Source organism: Chenopodium quinoa, unplaced genomic scaffold, assembly GCF_001683475.1.
Source record: "Chenopodium quinoa cultivar QQ74 unplaced genomic scaffold, ASM168347v1, whole genome shotgun sequence".
In the NCBI taxonomy this organism is placed as follows: Eukaryota; Viridiplantae; Streptophyta; class Magnoliopsida; order Caryophyllales; family Amaranthaceae; genus Chenopodium; species Chenopodium quinoa.
Window position 1 is genome coordinate 647,236 of NW_018742798.1, and position 22,822 is coordinate 670,057.

The 22,822-nt window shown below is 35.6% G+C and overlaps 1 protein-coding gene across 1 annotated transcript; it reads right to left on the minus strand.

Moving 5' to 3' along the window:
• Positions 1-17,924: 17,924 nt before the first annotated feature.
• Positions 17,925-22,502, minus strand: LOC110724952 (auxin response factor 18-like). Its single transcript, XM_021904434.1, has 4 exons — positions 21,768-22,502; positions 20,424-21,616; positions 18,365-19,272; positions 17,925-18,243 (listed from the first exon to the last, which is right to left on the minus strand). Exons 2-4 carry the CDS (start codon positions 21,531-21,533, stop codon positions 18,174-18,176), a joined length of 2,088 nt encoding a protein of 695 aa, XP_021760126.1. The 5' UTR covers positions 21,534-21,616; positions 21,768-22,502; the 3' UTR covers positions 17,925-18,173.
• Positions 22,503-22,822: the final 320 nt, after the last annotated feature.

Here is a 22,822-nt window from a genome sequence, read left to right on the forward strand (position 1 = left end):
TAAAGAAGCTGAAATTGCATTAATAAAATAAAGTAAAAAAAATTACATTATTGATGGAATTTAAATAAAAGCTTAAAATAAATTGACTTAAAATTTAAACTAGTCTAATAAATTGGAAGTTAAGAAATGCTTCAATCTTTCTTCTCTTTCTTTGCTCTTTTCCAATTTTTGTCTGAGTCCTCTTCATCATCCATGACTTTAGCTAGTAGGCATCCTTTAGAGGACATACACTTAGTTTTAGAGTAAATGGTTTCTCCCTTAGCTAGGACTCCGTGCTTCTTTTCTACCCAAACATTCTTTTTTGAAGTGTTAGCTTTTCTTTTTTCTTTACCCTTAGTAGTGTCTTTCTTCTTAGGCATCACAGGTGCTTTAAATTCCACTTTTTCACCCAAGCATTCCTTAACAAGAATTGCTTTATCGCCTAGACGGTTCTTCACATTGGTTCTACTCTGATTTTTCTTCATGTCCTTTGTAAGCTTATTAAGAAGCCAATTTTTCACATCATTGGGCAAAGAAGGAGGAACCTTTTGGGTAATCACTTCCCATAAAGGCCTAGGACTCCAATATGTGTCAAACTTCTCTACTTCTTGTGAAATAGGGAATTCATAGGGACGGCGGAGATCCCCTGAAGGAATTGTTTGAAGTAGGTCGTACTGCCTTTTTACCCTACATGGATAATAAAAAGTCATCTTGGTTTATCTTGGAAGACGGCAGAAGGGTTGCTTGTTGACACCAACCATCTTCTAAATTTTCCACCATGCGACGACCCACTTGATAGCAAAGTTGCAAGAGGCAAAAATTTTACTCCACTCATGGCGACCCATTTTAGAGAAACGCTTCTTTTGCCTTAGAAAGCAATTTGGAGTGTATTTTTCAATGTTGTCATGACGACTAATTAATTCTAGTCTCTCCATTAGCCATATGTTCAAAAAATACAATGCAAATAATTAGTATTACTATACAAAAATATGTTATTGATTTCTGTAATTAAAAATATTATTTTTGTGCCTGTAATAAAATTGGAGAGCCCCGAAAAAGTGCTTTTGGATTTTTATTTAATTCATCTAGACTAAGCATAGTCTCTCCAACAATTAATGGCATTGGATTCCTTCCAGATTCAATTTGCTCCAAGATAGATAATATGATTGCTTGACCCTCATTAGTTCTACCACTAGTGAAAAGGTATTGGTTAAGCATACAAAAGAGAAAAGCCCTTCTTCTATAAACATGAAAAGACTCATAATATGGTCTATCAAAGTAGTGGCGTGCAAATTCTTTTAAATTAAATACGCTACCATCTATAATATTTGTTAGATCTCTGTCTCTTAAATTAAAGAAGCGCTCAAAATCTTTAAAATAATACTCATTCACTCTAGGAATTACCGCAAGATCTAATGAAGGGAAGCCTAGGATGACACCAAATTCTTCCGGTAAAGGGCTAATTTCATTACAACCCAGTCTAAAGCAATGTGTATCTGTATCCCAATATTAGGCGGTATAAATAAAATCTATGTCAAGATCGACCCCCTTAATACCATAAATATCTCCCATATGAAAAAAGTCGTGTTCTTTTCTTTCTTTAGCAGTTAAAGACCGACACTATTCACGAGTAAAATCGCTAAAACTCTTAGTGACTAAAAACATGATTATTTGTTGAGAAACTAAGGTTATAATTAATCTGTTCGAATTATACAGAAAATTGGCAGATTAGGGGGCTATTTATGTACAAAATCGATGCAGTTCGACTCTTGAAAGGATTCGGAGGCAACACACTGCAGCGCCAGATGACAGCGTGAAGCGCGTGGCGACACAAAACGCTGCAAATGCCAGCTCAGCGCACTATGCAAACCGCGTTTTTCTAGACTATGATTCAAATTCGTACAATGACTTTACAATTTTGCCCTTTATTCAATTACCCCATACATATTAATTTAATATATTTTCCTTCCTTTTTTGGATTTATTCAAGCTTAATTAAATTTAGGCTTGTTTTAAGTCCGATTTATTTTTCATTTTTCTTTATGGGGGAGAAAGTCGGATACCCTCCATTAATAATAAAAATGACGGAAATTTTTGCGCAAAATTAAATATGACGGAAATTTTTTGCACACACACATATGCACATAAAAATGAAAAATAAAATATGCAAAGATAAAGCAGTCATAATAGATAATAGTTTGTATATACAAATATGTCTGATAAATGAGTCATAATACAGTCGGCAAAGTCCTACAAAAGTCAAATTAAAATAATAAACACAGGAACAACTACGGTGCTGGAGGGCGCATATAATGAGGGATGTTCATCATATCGAAGAACATCGCAGACCGAGGAGTTTGCTCCTCAACGGCTCCGGACTCTCCAGGGGTCGGAAACCTCAACTCAGGGCAAGTCCACCCAGGCTCATCCTGGTGCTGAATCAACAAAGGCTGAGGCTGCGGAGGTTGTTGCGACGACGAGCCAACCTCGTATGTCCCACCACCTACCGGAGGAGCCGATGTCGCGCCTCCTTGGCCTATCGGCCCAGTTTGTGCACCCTCAGAGGAAGAACCCGAGCCCTCCACTCCCTCGGTTCGAGCAGCGTCAGATCGACCACCTCGGCCACCAGAAGGAGTGCGGCAACGCCTCGAGCTAGATCGAGACGGCTCCCTCCTAGCCTCGGGTCTCGTCCAAATACGTGAAGGGATAGGCTGTCCTGCAAAATTAAATCAAGTCATATACAAAGAAAATAAAAAGATAAACAATGCAAAAATGAATAAGAAAAAGGGTACCTCCTAGGGAACGTCGTAACGACGATAGGATGCTACGTTCCTCATCCTCACCAGCTAGCTCCGAAAGGCGTCTATGCACCTCGCCATCGCTGTCACCACCTCGCGCGAGAACTGTCAGAAAACGAAGTCAGTAACAATACAAGACAAGTATAAATAAATAGCAAGAAAATAACTCACCCGAGTTTGGTGACGTGGAATAGACTGCTCAACGAAGCGCTGGTCCTTAGGAGCCGGAGGAGTCATCTCCTCAACAGGGCCATATGTCTTCTGATAGATAATGGACATCCGAGGAGGAATGAACTCAGCAGGCTCAGCCTGGCAAAAAGAAAACCTAAGTGATTAAACACCACTTGAGGGCTATTTAGCAAAAACTTAAAAGACAAAAAGCATATCGCCGCCTCCTCAGATAAAACAGGGGCCGGAGCCAGCAATGACAGCAAGTCCTCCTCGTAGCACCGCCCCGAGCTAGCATGAGATCGCCAAGGGGTACTAGCAAGTGACCTTTCCTCCAAGTTTAGCAACATCGCATCATGGAACATGTGGCGAGGCGGAGGAGCCAGGACAAAAAAAATCTCCGAAGAGTGCTAAATAGCCACTCTCTCACCAAGGTACACCGCCGCCTCATACGTCCCCTGAAAGTAGCGACGCTCAGTGGTGTACTGCGCAACCAGCGAAGGAATAGCCAAACCGACCCATAGCCTATATACCACATCAGGCTCTTGCAAAATATGACTGTAAGGTAAAACTCTATCAAAAGGCAATACAAAGACAACAGCTGTTCGAAAGAACATACTGAGAGGATCAGCTCTCGGACATGGGCAATGGTCGCCCAATCGCTAATGCGACCTCCCCAACAGGTGCCAACACAGCTCGCGAGGAGGTGGTCTCGCCGGCGCTAGCAACGAAAAATGCTCATAGAACCAGATCTACAAAGACAAAAGAAGATCAGTGAATGCTAATAAGAATCTAGAGCTAACTTTTAAGGAAATAAAGTATACCTCTACGATTCTCCATAAGCTGGAGAGTGCAATTTTTCCAGTGAAAGCCCTGTGGTGACAGGAGTCTCGCAAGCCCCGCAAGAAATCAGCATAGGCCAAGCTAGCCCAATCATAAGTCCCGACCAACTGAAGGTCGCGGAGAGCACGAAGGTAGTAGAGAAGCACCCGACTATCCTTGTCAGGGGAAAAGGTCCCTGACAGCAAGATAAGAACAAAGATGCACACCCGCTGCTCACTGGTGGTCGCATCATCCTCGAAAGCCATCGCTAGAGTAGACCAGCGGATACACCGAGAGCTAAGTCGTGATGGCTCCACCTCGGCATGGGCCCAAACTGTGATCGGACCAAACAACTCCTCGACTATCGGTAAAAAGGCAGTAATCGTACTGTCGAATGGTAGCAAAGTTGAGCGAAACTCTAGTCCCGAGATGAGACTGAAGTCGAAAGGGGTGACAGTCATCTCGCCCCAGGGAAAGTGAAGGTGTTGGTGGTGTCCCAGAAGAACTCCACCAAAGCACGAACCACGTGGTGGTTCGCGTCAAACGAATACATGGCTTGAGTGGCCCGAAACAGGGCAGTCATCCCACAAGACTCCCAAAGCCGTCGCAGCTCCTCATCGTCGTGAAAACACTTGTCGTACAGGTTGTTGATAGACTCGTTGCCCGAGCCATGGCTACGCATCCTCCCGCTAATAATCCCACGACGCACCCTCTCAGAAATGTGGTGCTCGAGAGCGAAAAATAGCGTCCGCTCATCCCACTCAGGGAAGGGACCAAGAGAGGTGGACGACTCCTCGTCCTCCTTCACGGGCTCGTGCTCCCGTCGATTGTCTCGAGACAGGGAACCAGAAACCACGTTGTCTAGCCATAATACATTATGCAAAATTAACAAAAAAAATTAAGTCTCTATAGTATCTAAGGTTCGCCTAGCTGCATGATACTATGTTCGCAAAAAAAAAATACGTAGTACTAAAATAGAGCACGATTTCAATTCGAGCATATATGGAATTTTTCGAGAAATCAAATAATTTCTTGCAATATTATGATAATTATTGTGACAAATTGAACAAGAATAGCTAGCAAAAACGCGAAGAACAACCCACATTGTTCTCACGACCTCAAGGGGTTCAACAATGGTGAATTGTTCATTTCTCCATCATATTGAGTCAAACAAGTCTCAAAATACTCCCAAGGAAATATACAAACATTATCAAGCAATTTCATGGTACAAAATTCAACAAACAAAGCAAATTAAGCAATTTAAATTTTGAATTTTTAGAAAATTCGTAAATTAACATGCAAAAATTCAGCAAAATTTGAGTGAGTTTGAAGAAAACTTACATAGATCAGCAAACTAGATGAACTAAGCTTCGATTTGCAAAAGTTTTGAGCTAATTTGGTTGAGAAAAAAGCAAGAACGAGTAGATTGAAGTTTGAGGCAAACACGAGCAAAAACATTAGCAGCGGCGAAATGAGGAAGAAAGGGGATTTATTCGAAAATCCCGACAGCAGCATCGCACGACAAATCTGTCGCCGCACGACAGGAAGAAATTGCAGCGACAACAACCTTCGGCAGCCGCTAGAGCGGGGACAGAGCGTGAGGCTTCGTAAAATGATTATTAGGAGCTCGTGCAGCAGTTTGGGTTCCTTGGTACGCTAGTTAGCCCCTCTAAGCAACTTGACATGTTTAAAGTAATCGGCTCGGTTACAATCTGTAGACACTCATTTGTGTCTCCCCAAAACCAAACCCGGTGATGAGTACCTTTCGCGTCGAAATATAATCGAATGAAGCGAAAGTGTGGAAAGTCTAGTGTTGCGGATAGTTTTAATTTCTTTTCTCTTCTCTCTGTTTTTGAAAACTTATTTTAAGAAAACAGCCAATCCAGTTTTGTTGGTCCATGATATGGGTCCAATAATAGTGTAGTTGGATGGGGCTTGACAAGAGCTTTCCAACGATATATTATAATCCCAATTCCGATGAATATTGAGGAAGTTATGGCCAATTTACTAAACTGGGCCCAGTTTGAGCCTTATGTGCGGCCCAATGATCTAGGGGAGGGCCTAATATGATTTATCATTCCTAATGTAATTAGGAATGGTTTTAGTCTTCTAGATTCTTCTAGAAGGTTCTTTTCATTCCTAATTCAATTAGCATTGATAAATTGACTTTTGTTGACTTTTCAGAGTTTTAATTAAAATCAAAAAGCATTTTTGAGGAAAATATATGATTTTATCCTCCTGTACGGCAGAATTTATGTAATTTTAGAAAGCGCGTCAAAAACAGTGTTGGCGCCAAACGCCAAGCATTGGCGCCTGGCGCCAATTAGCTGGTGCTGGCGCCAGCTCTGTTTTACGTGCCCCAATGCTCTGTTTTGTTAATTTTATCTTTTTGGCTGATTTTCTCTATAAATAACGTATTAAAAACCCCGTTTTCATTCATCAACAACCAGCTTTTCAATTATATTCACCTATAATCAGTTTTCAATTCTCTCTCATTCTCCTTAATCATTCACTAATTCTCTTATTTCCTTAATCATTCATTCATCTCTCTCTCTTTCTCTTTTTCTAAACTAGTCTTTTACATACAAAATTCTGCATTCATTAGATCTAGAAACACCTAGCCATATTCGAAGTTGCCTTCGCCCTAGACGTGAAAGGTTTAATTTCTGAGGGTTTGGTCTCAAATCTCTATTTCAATTAATTAATTTAATTGTTTTGATTATTATTTTCCTTGAAGCTACTAACGTGTGTATTTTGTTATTAGAAAGAGGTACGAGGCATCAAAGTAAGTACTTTAATGGTTTTAATTGATATTATGATGTAGAAATCATGTTTAAATTGTTATTATGATATTCCTAGTATCATGTTTAGGGAAAAGGTTATAATTTCAAATACGCTTATTATGATTCCTGCGATGCTTCCTATGTTCTTCCTAATATTTATGATCGTTAGTATCATTTTAGGGTTAAAGATCTGATTTTTATTGCTTAGTGACATGTTAGGGTTTGTTATTTAATCTTGTTAGTATCATGCCTAGGATCTTGCTATTATTATGCTTTAATATTAACATGAACATGATTATGATTATAATTGTTATAATTTATGATGATTATGAATATTATTATTATTATTATTATTATTATTATTATTATTATTATTATTATTTTGATGATGATTATTTTATTATAATTATTATTATTATGATGATTGTTATTATAATTATTATTATTATGATTATTATAATTATTATTCATGATATTGATTATTTATTATGTTGCTTGATTATATTTATTTTTATTGCTTGATCACATCTTTTATGCATGGTTAAAGGGAATTTGGTACTTGTAATCACGCTTAATAAGATAATTAATAATCTTGTTAGGGTTAATTGTGATTATAATTCAAGTGATCGCCAATAATAGATTTGTTTGTGCATTAAATTCAACCAACATAGATAAACAGGTTTAGGGTTAATCCTATTGATTGCATGTTAGTCAGAAAACGCACATGAATACGATCAGAATAAAGTAGAGGCCTATTATTAGGGCAGGTTCAATCTCTTTTAGGTTGGATTTGTACCTTCATCCTCGAACCCTTATTTGGTTCTAGACCTTATGGAGTTGACGATCTCTTGGATCGTTAAGGAGTGTAACCTTCACCTCGTGAACGGTTTACAAGTTCCTAAAACTTGTTGGCGACTCTTTTGCTCTATCTTCTTCCCTTTTGGACGCCACCATACTTTAGTGTATGATCACAGTGGGGTTCAAGCTAGGTATTAATGCTTGAAATATTCCCTACACAATCACATTAAGTGATCGACCTGATAAATGATCGTCTCACTTAGCTTAAATCGCCTAAACATTGGCTCATTGCAAAGGCACCGACATACTGGTTCACAAACAGCAAAGGCACCGACGTACTGGTTCACAAGCAGCAAAAGCGCCGACGCACTGGCATAGAAAAAGAAAAGTTCAAGAGAACTTAAAAGGATCGACAAGCATTGATCTTTGGTGATATTCTTCGGAATATTATCGCAACAGATGAGGATGACTTCAAGCGAAGATGTCTTCAACAACATCCCCTAGCTTGCGGAGAGTTGACATAAACAACTGGAGGTGATTTCCTACGGAATTATCTTCGATCATATTCCCTAGCTTGCAGAAGATGGTCACACGGCGGTAGGAGACCGTTTCAAGCAAAGCAGTCTTCAATAGGATTCTCTAGCTTGCAGAACACTATCATAGCAGAAAATAGAGGCAGTTACAAGCGTAACAGTCTTCAGGCGGTATCCCCTAGCTTGAGGAAGATCGTTAAAACAGCAAGCTAGCGTTCCCTAGCTTGTGGAAGGTTGTCACAACAACAAAGCAATAAATTCGGTTACTTAGAGACGTGTGCTCGACGATGCAAGATACGCGTTTCTTAACTCTCTTATCTGTTTAACTAATGCTAGTTTGCAAGTATCGGCGTTACAAGAATGATTTAGGATTGCAGAACGTTCTGAATCATTCTCCATCCCTATTGCTACTTTGACTTTTGTTTTTGAAGCATAAGTTTCTCCAAACTCAGTCAAAGTGGGGGCTTCTATAGACACCCATTTGTTTTTCCCCGAAACAAGACCCAGTGATGAATACCTTTCGCGTCGAATCATAATCAAATGAAGTAAAAGTGTGGAAAGTCTAGTGTTGCAGTTAGTTTTTTTATTAAAAATCTCTCTTTCGGTTTTCAAAAACCTATTTTATTTTATGAAAATAGCCAATCTAGTTTAGTTTGGTCCATAAAAAAGGTCCAATAATAGTGTAGTTGGATTGGGCTCGAAAAGACCTTTCCAATGATATATTATAAGCCCAATTCCGATGAATAATGAGGAAGTTATGGTCAAAATACTAAACTGGGCCCGGTTTGATCTTTATATGCGGCCCAATGATCTAGAGGAGGGCCTATTATGAATTATCATTCCTAATGCAATTAGGATTGATTATAGTCCTCTAGAATCTTCTAGAAGGTTCTTTTGAATCTTAATGGGATTAAGATTGATAATTAAGTTTTATGAGTTTTATTTGGAATAAAAGAAGTTTTTAAGTGAAATCACGATTTTACCCCTCGTACGGACTTTTACGACTTAATTTTATCAAAAAATAGAAAACATGTGGAAAAATCTCCTGCAACGCCGAACGCCAGGCTATCGCCTAGCGACAGGGGCTGTTGCGGCGATAGAGGCGTGTTTTATTCCTCTTTAAACTCCGATTCTTTTTTATTAAATCCATACTATTTTCATTATAAATAGCGTCCTTAGACCTTCATCAATTCTCACCAAATCTCATCAAGAAATTCTTGATATTCTCTCTCTCTCTCTCTCTTTCTAAACCAACTTTTTACAAACAAAGTTCCGCATTTACAAGATCTAGACACACCTAGCCCAATTAGAAGTTGCCTTCGCCATAGATGTGAAATGTTTGATATTTCAGAGGGTTTGGTCCCTAATCTCTATTTCAATTATTTAATTTAATTCTTTTATTTTAATATGAAGTTACCAACGTGTGTATTTTGTTATTAGAAAGAGGTACGAGGCATCCAAGTAAGTGCTTTAATTGTTTAATTGATATTATGATATTGAAATCATGCTTAGATTGTTATTTTGATTCCTAGTATCATGTTAGGATATTTTTTTGATTCCTAGTATCATGTTTAGGGTAACAACTAAAAATTCATAATATCAAGTATGATTAAAAAGAATGCTTCCTATTCTCTTTCCTAATATTCATGTTAGTATAATGTTAGGGCTAAAGCTTTGATTTTGATGTTAAGTGACATGCTAGGGTTTGTTATTAATCTTGTTAGTATCATGCCTAGGATCTTGCTATAATTATTATGCTTTAACATGATTATTATGATTATGATCATTATTATTATGATTGTTTTTATGATCATTATTATGTTGCTTGATATTATATATTATGATTATTGCTTGATCACACCTTTTATGCATGTTTAAAGGAAATTGGTACTTGTAATCACACTTAATAAGATAATTAATAATCTTGTTTAGGTAAATTTGATTATAATTCAAGTGAACTCCAATAATAGATTTGTTTGTGGATTAACATTCAACCAACATAGATTAAACAGGTTTAGGGTTAACCTATTGTAGACACCTAAAAATGTCTCCCCAAAACCAAACCTGATGATGAACAACCTTTCACCGCCATTATTGGTCGGGTTGATTATTTAATATTGGAGTGCTTAAATCCATATTTCCATAACCTATTTTCCTCTTTTCGTGCCTTTAAACCCAAAATAAATCATTTCGTGTCCTTTAAAATCATTCATTTCGTGTCCTTTTGATAAAAAAAACGTTTAGAACAGTTTATTTTGGTCCATTATCTGGTTCAATGATTGATTAGTTGGATGGGGCTTTAAAAAAGCTTTCCAATGATATATTATAAGCCCAAATCCGAGTTATAACGAATAAGTTATGGTCAAAATATTAAATTGAGCCCAAACCGAACCTAAGCCCACCTTACCTACGACCCAATGATCATGTGGAGGGTCCAAATTATTTAATCCCATTCCTAAAACAATTAGGATTAATTGGAAGCTTATATAAGTTCTAAAATATCTTAATTATCCTTTTTGAAAAGATAAGATTAAAGAGTTTAAAATTGAATAAAACTTTTCTTTTTGAAAATCCTATTTCTATCCGAATTGAAAGACGTTCAAAGTTAGACAGATATTATTTTCGTGCTTCATAGTTTTTATCCAAATCTTATATGGTTGGATATCCTTTTGAATTATCTTTCCAATGATATATATAATATCAATTCCGAGCTATAACGGAAAAGATATGAATGAAATATCAAACTCTACCCAAAACTGACACCGTCTCACTATTTCAGCCATATCTTTTGTTCTACAAAATATTTTAGTCTGATTTCAATTGGGTTAGAAATAATACTTCAAGATCTTTTGAACTATATCTTATTTATCTTATTCCGATTTCTGGATCAAAAGATATAATAAAAACAAAAACCGCAAAAACTGCAGTCTATCGAGTTTTATTCCGATTTAATTCGGATCTTTTCTTGTTTTTTCGACCCTTCTTTTTTCTCTATAAATAGAGGTCATATCTCCCCTTTTTTCAATCATAACTAAGCTTGATTACAAAATAATTCTCTTTTCCCTATTTAGCCTAAATTCTAGCCGCCCTATTCTCTCATAATACTTCCCCTAAGCACTCCAAGGAGTCCATACAATACCTGAACTTCAATACTTAAACCAAGGCGTGAAAGTTATAATTAACTGAGGGTTTGGACCAAATCAACTCTAATTTTTATTTAATTTAATTATTCCAATTTGATTTATATTTTTATTGAAGTTACTAACAGTTTATCCATGATGTAGCAATTCAAGGAAACGAGGGAAGTGAGTAATTAATCACTTAATTACTCTTATTTTTATTCTTGTTGCTAGTATCATGGTTAGGTTTATTATTATTTAATCTAACTATCGCTATTATTGTTAAATTGCTTCCAATATTAATGTTTATTCTATTATTATTTATTGATCACCATATTGCATGCTTAAAGGGAATATGTAATTGAAAATCACGCCTAATAAGATAATTTGGACGACTGGTTTAGGTTCCTTTTTAATCTTGTTGTTTAATTGAAGTGATCACAATATTTTAGAATTATATGTTGCATTAATATTAAACCAATTTATCTTAATAATAGTTTGAGCAAATTGAATATTTTGTTTGTATGCCTTTGAGATCGCAGGAATCACTTTTCACTATAGGAATCGAGTAGAGGCCAATACAGGAGAATGTGACTCCATGACTCACTTTGTACCATCATCCCCGATCCTCCTTTCGTGGTTCCGAACCATATGGAGTTAGTAATCTCATGGATTATGAATGGGGTGTAACCTTCACGGGTCAATCGTTGTTGCCTTTCGTTGTCCCTTTATCGTGGTTGCCTTTTATGATACGTGAACGGTTTACAAGTTCCTTAAAAACTTGTTGGCGGCTCCCTACTTTGCTTTGTCCCTAATCGTATATGTCAATTCCCACTTCCTATGAGTGTCAAACATATTCACAACATGCTTAACGTAGGCGCACTTCAAACGACGCCTACACCTATTGATTGCATGTTAGTCAGAAAGCGCACATGAATACGAGAAGAATAAAGCAGAGGCCTATTATTAGGGCAGGTTCTTTCTCTTTTAGATTGAATTTGTACCTTCATCCCCGAACTTTCAGTCTTGGTTCCAAACCTATTGGAGTTAACGATCTCCTGGATTGTTAAGGGGTGTAACCTTCACCCTGTGAACGATTTACAAGTTCCTAAAACTTGTTGGCGACTCTTTTGCTCTAGCTTCCTTCCCTTTGGAAGCCACCATGATTAAGTGTATGATCACAGTGGGGTTCAAGTTTGGGGTAATGTTTGAAATATTCCCTAAAAAACAAAGGATTAAGGTAGAACAAATATCCATAACAAATAGAGGTAGAACAAATAGAGGATTAAGAAATTGAAAAAACATATTAAAATACCTTTTTTTTATATTTAAGACCGAGGTTATAAAGCTTTAAAGCAAAGCATTTACCTACCCATTACAACTTGTGTATATATAATTCCAGTCCATGGGTAAGGACACAACACTAGTAGACTTACAAGAGTGCAAGACTGACACTCAAGTTCATGACACTGATTGAAGGATGAGAAACTAGAAGTACAAGTACAATAGCTAACGTTCAAAGCAAACTTCTTCTGGAAGTGACTAGTGAGGGGGATCAAAAATAGGGGGATTAACAATCTTCCTCTTCTTGCCAATCTAGACCTGCAACTAGAAAACAGTTAGTAGAAATGATAGAGGCAACACCACTTGGGAACATCCTTCTTCTCTTCCCTGCATTCCGTTGTCGAAAATCCTTCCTTGTAACTGAATATCGACTTATCCTCCTCGAATCACCCTTAGATTTGCAAATGAAATTGAAATTGATGGGGGAAGCAGAAGATAAACTAGATGAGATAGTTATTGAAATTGAAAATACTTATTGTTGACAAGCAGCAAGTAGAACAAATACCTATAACATAATGACCGATTAAGGTAATAGGATTTGGATCTCTATGGACAATAGCAAATACAAATGAACTAATCCCCACAACGTTACCTAAGGGAGTAGTCGAGTAGGGTTCCCAATTAAAAAGATAAAAAAAACGAAGAATGTGTCACTGTAAGTCTCGAACCTAGGACCTTCTGTCCAAAAACTACTAACCTATCCAACTGAGTTGCACGCCTTACATTATTTTTCCAGATCTATAGGGGTTCAGTTGAATCCCTGCTGGATCCGCCCCTCATCATTAGGAATAATGTGTGAGAAAAAAATAGTATAAAATGATAGTAGAGTTACAAGAAATGAGATAATATGAGTGGGTATTTCATTTTTGATAATAAGACACTTAAAACTAGAGGTGTCAATTCGGATAACAAGATGGAGTTTGCGTCGGGTCTATTCGGGTTGGGTCTGTTCGGATCGGATATATTCGGGTCAAAATTATTCTTTTAACTCAAATCGGGTCGGGTCGGATCAAATTCGGGTCATGGTCAATCAATTCCGGGTCGGATATGGGTCGGGTCAAATCCAAATCGGTTCACTTTCGGTTCAAATAAATTCAGATCGGGTTCAAAAAGGTTTAATCAGGTTATTTCAGGTCGGATGGATTTGGGTCGGGTTGATTTCGGTTCGGATGATTTCGATTCGGTCAAGTTCGGTTTGATTAAGATAAGGTTGATCCGTATCGTTGATTCATTATTGTTCAATTTCAATTCAATTCTTTTTTATGTTTGCTGGATTTTGGTCGAGTTGACCAAATTCATATCCAAATAAGGTTATTTTTAAGCTAGAGTTATTATTGAGTTTTGACCTTATTATTGGGTTAATATCAAGTCGTATCATATATTTTTATCGTTTGATTATTAATTACGAATTACGGAATTTTAGTTTTCTCATTTGATCAAGTTATGTGTAATTTTTATCTTTGAGGCAAATTGAAATTGAATAATTATCGATGACTTATCATACCTATATAAGTGAAACGATAAATAATCAGGTAGTGATATATTGACAAATGATAGTTACATAGGGTGGTATATAGTATACAATTAAGAGTGTCATCTTTTTAAGGTTATTATAAATCTTCAATTGTTCAATCTTCAATGTCATCTTTTAGATGAGACGAATATAAAGCTTAGAGAGTAATTTTATATAATTGGTATGTACATGAAGTAAACTTGTTACTCCGAATTATTTATTTATAGAAAAATAAGTGAACTTATTAATAATTAGTAAATATAGTAGTATAAGAACTGGAATAAAAAAAGTCGATAATTAATTGTGGTCGGGTTTAATTCGGATCGGGTAAAAATCAAATCGAGTTAAAAACGGGTTGGGTTGATATCAGTTTGGGTCAAAACAGATCGGATTAGATCGGTTATTTTTCAGGTCAATTTTGGATCAGGTTGAGCTCGGGTCGGGTAAAATCGGTTCGATTTAAGTTCAGGTCGGGTTAAATTGGATTCGGATTGTGCTAAATTCGGATCAAATCGATGCCGAGTTAAGTTCAGATCGGGTCAAGTTCGGATTCGGGTGTTGTTGGGAGACAAACTTTAAAGAACGGAAGTAAGAATAATTATCAGTAGAAAGGTTTAACATAATAGCGAGGAACGTGGGTATCAAACGAAAGACATGATGTTGAAATCGCAACTTCCAATGTATCAGCAAATGTTAGGCCCGTCACGGTCTTTCTGTGAATATAAGTTTTGCCTTACCACGCTTTTTTCTCTATCTCTTTTACCCTTGTAATTGTAACAGTGGTACTTCCTCCATTTTTATACAAGTGTATTAGTTTAAGTTTAACATTAGTCATGTATCATTTTGATCAATACTCCGTATTTATAGTAATTTATATATAAGATAAAGTATAATTTATTATGATTACTTGTTAAAATTGTTTCAAAACAGAATTTTCATGTATTATTAATTATGAAAGTTAAACTTTTAAGAAAATCAGGTGTACAAAAATTACTAATAGTTCATGTGTCACGTAGACTCTTTTATATTACGCCATGTCACTTCATAAACAATTCATGTCGCCATGTCACTTCACAAACACTTCATATTATTAAAAATATGAAGACTCGGAGATTCAAACCCCAAACGACTCATAACAAAATTGACGTTACAACCATCTAAGCCAATTATCTCACATATTATAAATATGAAAAAGAAATATACATAAGTGTATATATTTATTAAAGAAAAAAAAAACACTCACATTCATTCTTGATCTTTTAATCCAAATTTATATATAAATACATACAAGTATTATAATATAGAATAAACACAATAAAAAAAAAATCCAAAATTAGTTTACTTTTATTAGAATATACTCATAATATGATTTCAAAAGAATAAAAATAAGAATAAAATACCCATAAGAAAAAAAAATTAACATGCCTTTTAAATTGTCTAAAATAAAAATGAAATTATTCAAACTGTCACACGGGGTAAAGCCCGGGGTCACACACTAGTTTACTCTTAAAAGTAACCCAATTCAATAAAAATAATCTATACTTTATTGGTAAAGAATCATATTTTAAATTACTAAAATTCAATTACTCCGTATTAGTGATTGAAAGTGATTTTATTACCCTTATAAAACTTTTATTATTCGATTTATTAAAAACAAAATAATATTATGTTCAAAATTATTCAAAAAGGGCAAAAAATTACCCTAAATTAACTTAAAATTACCCTTATATTGTTCGATATACACTAATATTTTTTTTATAAAACAAATATACACTAATATTAGTGTAAACTAGATATATACAAAAGTTTTTGTTAAAACAGAGGGAGTATTGTTTTTCGGATGATTTACAACAATATAGCTTTTTAAAAACTTATTTATGATTTTGCGTTGGAATGAACTTATTTACGAAAATATAATCCACGTAGGCTTGGGAATACATTTGGAATAAATTTTAATTTCGAGACAAACTGCTACCTTAAGTAAAACCGCTATTTAAGGTAGCGGTTTGTCTTTAGTACTACAAGTAAAGATATAGAGTAGCAATTTATAAAGGGTAAAACCGCTACCTTAAGTAGCGGTTTTAGTACATAAACCGCTACCTCAAGTAGCGGTTTTACTCTGAAAAATAAAAAAACAAAAATAAATTTATCCGAGCCTACGTAAACAGTAGTTCCGTAATTAAATTTAATTCCGACGCAAAAGTGTAAATGAGTTGTGAAGTAACCATATGTTTGTAAATCCATTGTTTTTCTTCTGGACTAGAGAGTCCCACTTTTCTATCCTTTTGTCCTTTTTGTACACAACAATCTGTCGCTCCACGCCATTTTCCTCTCCTAGCAGCCAGAAAACAAATTTTGCCAATTGTTTTACACAAAAGCATTTTTGTTCTTCTTACACTTTTCAATTTATTTCAAATCCCACCATTATCTGCTTTTAAGCGCACAATTACATATTTACCATAATCTAACTAATTTTTAATATAAAAAATATGTTTGTTTTTTTTTTAAATACATAATACTCAGTAATATATTACTCCGTAAATATACTTCTTCAATTAGTACATTACTTTATGTTGGAGTTATTTATGGAAATGCTATACAAAGCTCTTAGGGTTACCTATAAGCATTAAATTTACACTTGAAAAATCATAAAAAAGTAAGAAATCATAAAAATATAAACACTAATTACACTAGGCGTGTTTTTGTCTTGAATTCCTAATTTTATACAATTTTCAAGAGTGTATAAGGGCTACATATAGCATTACCATTCATTTATTTATTTTTATGTTTATAGAATTTCGTTATATTAACAAGTTTAGTTAATTTTTAGAAAAAAAATCAATAGAAAGAATATATATATATTATATATATATATATATATATATATATTTTATATTTATATATATATATATATATTTATATATATATATATCATGTAAGGTCTTGTTTTATTCCGCCTCAATGAATTCTTTCATGATATCCAATCTTAATAATTTTGTAACTATGTATATAGAGATAATGATAGTTAAAGAAGTACAGTGACAAACATACAAGGTCAAAACATAATCATTTAAAAGAATTAGAGAAAGTATAAATCACTCGAGATTTAGAAGAAAATTACATCAACGAGTTACAGATGTTTAATTTACATTTATTGTACTATACTATGCAAGTTTTTTTTTTTTTTTTAAATTTTAATTTTAATTTCTCCATCTATATAGCATTTATGGCCAATTATATCATTATAGTTTGATATAGGATTTCTATTTCTTGCAAATTGGACATACAGGAATAAGCTTTTTCTGTCCTGTCAATTTTTTCAGCAGTAATAAGATAAGCATCTTGCATCATTGATATATCATATACTACTTGGGTTCCTCGTTACCACAGCAAAATTGTACCAACAACTGAATGTCATGAAGACATTTGTCTTCATGTCTTGACAGAAGTTTTAATATATTTTGACTTATTATACTTCGTATTAACTAGGGACCAAGTGACTAATTCTGGTTTTAAGTTCCCTAAGAACAAACCAAATCTGTTATAAGTTCATATAAGTGTCAATAATCCGTATAAGAATGAATAAATTTACCATGACTAACCAAAGTTAAAATAGAAATTCAAAGAGTTTATTTATCCTAATAATATTAATGTGTATTTTTATAATATACAACTTGATGGAGTACCAAATTATTCAAGATTCAAGAAGAGAAAAAGATTGCAGGAAAAAAGGAAAATAATGTTGCTAGGAAAAAGTCTTGGGACAAAAGAGATTAAAAAGGTATCAAAACTTGTCGTTCCTGAAAATCATCAATCCCCAAATAATGGGAACTCTACCAAGTAACAACTTTTGGTCCTGGTAACTCTGAGACATTCCATGTGATGCTGTAACTGTCTTTTTTAGAGCAAGTACTAAGAAAAAGTGCATCTGCAATATCATTTCTATAATAGCAACTAGCCAAGCCAGAGACTAATGAAGATTTTATGATTCATCTGAAAGCATCTATGTTAGTAGAAAATAGTTCTGAAGCGCGAAGTTAATGCGCCAAAAGAAATAGACACTAGATAGATATAGCAACAAATTTTCCAACTAAACCATTAAATGTATCAGAATTTGCATAATCCTTGGAGAAAATTTATAGGTAAGAAAATAGTGGTATGTGAAGATTCGACACTAAGAGGACCAAAATTTGGCTCAAATGTGCTCGTCCCACATCTGCATCAATCACATAAGGGGGGTCGGGTCACCTAGGAACAACCATAAGATCTACTACCTTTACAATTGCACTCGTTTTTATTATTGCCTCTATGATGCTTCTACGCTCCTAAGTTATCGCTGCTGGAATCCATCAAGATTGTCAACCTCTTTGCTCGTTTTGCAAATTCACTGCACCATCATAAACAGGTTGGTGGCAAAACAAATTAGTATTCTGTATTAACAATCGTATTTTATGTTGGTCAGAAAGCCTAGGATCAATAAAAAATCAACAAGAAGCAATTCTCCTCACCTGAATGGTTCATCTCCGAGTTGCTTTGAAGAACCAGCACCATCTCTGTAGACTACACGGTTAAGCATATCAGAACTCTCAATACAAAACATATTTGCCAGCCTGCTGCAAAGTTCTTCATATGATTTCAGCAATGTTAGCTCAAGAGTACGGCCAACATCTTCTGACTCCATGAAAACCTTACAGTGACCAGTCTCCAGCTCTGAGTCCATGTCTGCGCGGTTGTCCTTGATCCATGGAAGTTGTTCCATAGAAGAGCGATCCTGGTTATGCCCTGATCCAGAACCGTCAGATACATTACCTGCCTTGTCCACATTTCCTTCTGATGAGCTATTACCTGTAGGAACTGGTGAGACTGTGTCACCTGAACGACTTAGAGACATTTGCTGCTCTGTCAATATTGGTTTTCCAAAGAGCACAAAATGATGTGGCTTTGTCACATCAGATTTCTTTATTGATTGGTTTGAGTTTCCCATAGTGAGCAAGCAAGAAATGTTCTCGTTGCTGCCGGGTTTTTGATAAGTTAATGAACTAGAGGGTCTATTGGGTAGAGTAGTAGTGGGATCAAGTGCTGGGAAGCCACCTGGAAAGAGACCCGACTGTAATTTACTCATGTGAAGATCGGACAGTGAAAGACCGAATTGAGCATGCCTGGCTCCCTGCATGCCAGCAGGAGAATTGTCGGGTAAACATCCGAAAGGGTTACTTGGCCCTAGGAAGTTTCCGGGAAATGAGGGGACCGGAAGTTGGCCATCCATAGGAAAATCTGGATGGTGAGGAAGTCTGAATTTCTTCCTTGGTGGGGAGAAAGGGGACAGATGAATGGCTGGCATATTAGACACTAATTCCACCAGCCATGGACTAACGCGTTTCACATTTTGCAGCAAATCTGGTTCATCCCATGTTACCTAAAACGGGTAGATCTAATTTGTCAGAGAATACTATAGAATATAACACTAACCAGAACTGATTTAGAAAAGATTGAAGACAGGCATTCGAGCAGCATGAGCTCTTTCAAAAGTCATTTCATGATAAAATGAAGAGGGGTTATCTCAATGATTTTCAAACCTAAGAAAAAAAGTTGCAATTTTTAAAAAAATGAAGTGCACACGAGGGCCAAATCATAGCAAGATAGTAGATTACAGGAAAGCAGATGAGCTATGGCAGGAAATATGCATAAATTGAAGTCAAACACTAGATGTAAATCCAAAGATTATCAAAATCCACAAGGCAACATCAGTTTAACCAGCATTTTCTTATATATCTGTTTGTGCGGCTGTTTTAGTGAGGTTTTCAATTTAATATTAATTCCCAATAAAAACAAAACAACCTGCTTGGGTACTAAACTAAGAGCTGGTTGTTAGCTAAGTCAATTATTGTAAAGTCAACAAAACATATACATCATCGATTAAAAAAAAAGTACAGAAGATTTGCAAAATAAAACAAAGACTTCCAGCTCAAAGATGATGTTTTAAGGAATAATTTGTCCAATAGGATTTTAATTTTAATTATTACGGAAGACATTTGTTGGGCTGTAGACCTCCAACCAGGATAGGTTCATGAAGCCAGATTCTATCCTGAATTTTCCTAAGACAAGGAATTGTTTATATTCAACGATTATATTCTTTTTCAAGTCACCTCACAACCAAGACATCAGTCATGATGTGTTGTTGAAAATTAAGCTATTGGTCTCTCTCAAAAGTCCCCTACCAATGGATTATTTGCAATGCAGTCAAAAAAGAATGTTGCTTGAGCATAAATTATAAACAAATCAAATTTTAGTCTGAGCAGATAACAGATTAAGAGAAAGATAAGCTGTGGAAGTAGAACTAGACCAACTTTTTAAATAAACAGGTTTACTAGATTCCATTCTCTAAAAGGAATGTGAACTGCAATTTTTTTCCTAGTAACACATATTAATGTAAGCACATATCACCAACGCGTGTTTTACATATAAAACTTGGCTTTTAGGTCCAAGAACATGGTAAAAGCAAGGATAACAGCCACATACACACAAAAAAAAAAAAAAAAAAAAAAAAAAAAAAAAAAAAACGCGTACCTGAAGAAGCCTCCAAGGTGAGTCAGACCAGTGCATAGGATCAGCAACCTGAACTGAGGATATGGTGCCCATGAACCAACTTATCCGGGAAGAGTCTTCAGTTTCAAAGGGCATCTTGAACCTCATTCCTGAACACCAACGAATTTGAAGTGCTGCCTTTACATGTCCAGCCTTCACGACAAATTCAGGGGTACCAGCTCTGGGATAGTAAACAACTTCAAAGGGCTGCCCTTTAGCAGCATAGGTTGCAGCTTCAATAACGGACTCCATCTTCACTTTCCCCTTCCCCGAAGCATTACTACCTGAGTTCAATCCAACACCATTACCATTTCTTGAGATCCTGTTTTCATCCTCTCTAAGAAAAGCTGAGAAAGCACCATAGTTCAAAACAGTGGATCCTGGGTTCCATCCAGAAGTTGAATCAAGTCCACCCCCGAGTCCCCTCTTTGCTCTCCGAATCCCAACACACAAGTCCCCATTTTCAGCTCTTAAAAACACAATCGAGTCCCCAGCAATAAGCTTCTTAGCATTCACAAATGTACTCCACCCTGTAGTTAATAAGTGACGCCTAGGGGTTCCTCTATATATATGCCTAAACTTCCAGGGCTCGCCATGTACATCCTTTGCAAGAATGTTCTGCACTGGTGGATCCGCTGAGTAATCTAATCGCGGAAAGATTGTTTCTGCACAATAGCGAGGGACTGAAAACCCTCCTCCGTTATTGGCATCAGACTGAGTCAAAGTCTTAGCAAACGAAGCAGGCTTATTTTCTTGCACTTCAGCACCATGAACTCCAACATCTTCATCACTATAATCAACCTCATTAGTGACAGGATTCAATCGAATCTTGGCATAAACCTCATCCGTCTCCTGGTCAGCTAAGTACCGTATATCCTCGACTCTACACAGAACATACGACGGAATTCGTGGGAAACTCCTAAAATCCACATTACCATTAGCATGCTCAATATGCCCTTGTACAAAGTAATAAATCTTAGCATTCACTGGTGGCATTTGTACCATCCCTCCAGCACAAGCATGCCATAATTGCGAATCTAAACAATTATCAGCCTCTTTTATTTTCTCCTTTGGATCCATAAACGTAATCATGGCAGAATTTCAAGCACAAAAACAACACTTAATCAACCTAACTCCAACTCCACCTTACAACACACTTCTTAATCAATTTTTTTCTGTCAACACAAAAACAAAAACAAAATATTCAACAAAAATTCATACATCTGATCACCAATATATATAAATACCACAAAAATTAAAAATTAAAAAAAATAGTTTGGAAAATTTTTATAAAAAATAAAAATTCACAACGATAAATTTTCTTACCTCAATAAGCAGGTCATCTATAAAAAAAAAATTCAATTAGCGGTAATATATTTCTTCTCTTGGACTCGCGAAAAGAGGTAAAATCGGACAATAGCACAGGAACTTCATCAGGGAAAAACAATTAATCAATTAATCCCAAAACACACCTCCAGTTTGAATCAAAATTTGAGCATTGCCGACAAATTCCACCATTAATCAACTGGAAATATATAACAAAAGAGTTGTATATATAGGTATTTCGCAGTGTTAAGTTATACCACCTACAAAACTATCAATAGAATCTTCTCCTTAAAATCGGAATTCGAGCACGAAAGCCTCGAATTCCATTTATACAAGATTGATTTGAAGAAATTGTTTCGGCTTGGAAGTCGAAAGAAGAGCAAGATCTGCACATAATCTGCTGTTAATTTTTGGTGGGTACCTCGACTTCATTCGAAAATTTGTTAGAGCTTGAGTTTTGGGTACTCAGTAGCAGCAAATGAAACAGAGAAACTCCATTGAAAAAGCAAAGATGGATTTTGTTTTTCTGAAGAAAACCTCAGTTGTTTTTTCTACTGAGTTTCTCTCTCTACCGACACGGCCGTAACTGGGAGTGCTAATTTTCTCTCTCCTCTGTTGTCACTTTCTCTCTCTATAAAGGGGAGTTTCTCTCTCTAGAAGTTGGGAAGATTCATTCAAATGGAAGCTTTGGATCATGGAAAAAGGAAGACAGAGGAACAAAAGAGTCCAAATAGCTGCAGCAACACTCAGCACAGTTGTATAAAATGCCTCTTTTATCCTTTTTTTTTCTAATAATTATAATTATTAAAATTAATTATTTTTTTTATTAAGTTTAAGCAAGTACCATGGAAATATACTACTTGTATCCATAAAAAAAAATGTAAATTATTCGTAACTATACTTCATTCAATATGAAAAAATCAAGGTTGCCTCAAGGGTTCGATATGTGTCTTTTAACTCGATTAATTTTGTTATAAGATTTGATTCTCACTTTTAAGAAACATATAATCCTATAAAGAGAGCGTAGATTTTTGAATCTCTTGTCTTCGGGCCTG

What these genes read in the sequence shown, in the direction of transcription:
- LOC110724952 (XM_021904434.1), bottom strand. Translation starts at nt 21,533, where the DNA reads ATGATTACGTTTATGGATCCAAAGGAGAAAATAAAAGAGGCTGATAAT. An exon ending in CACCTTGGAGGCTTCTTCAG is followed by an intron (nt 19,273 to 20,423) that starts GTACGCGTTTTT and finishes TACCCGTTTTAG; the next exon opens with GTAACATGGGATGAACCAGA. An exon ending in CTCGGAGATGAACCATTCAG is followed by an intron (nt 18,244 to 18,364) that starts GTGAGGAGAATT and finishes ATGATGGTGCAG; the next exon opens with TGAATTTGCAAAACGAGCAA.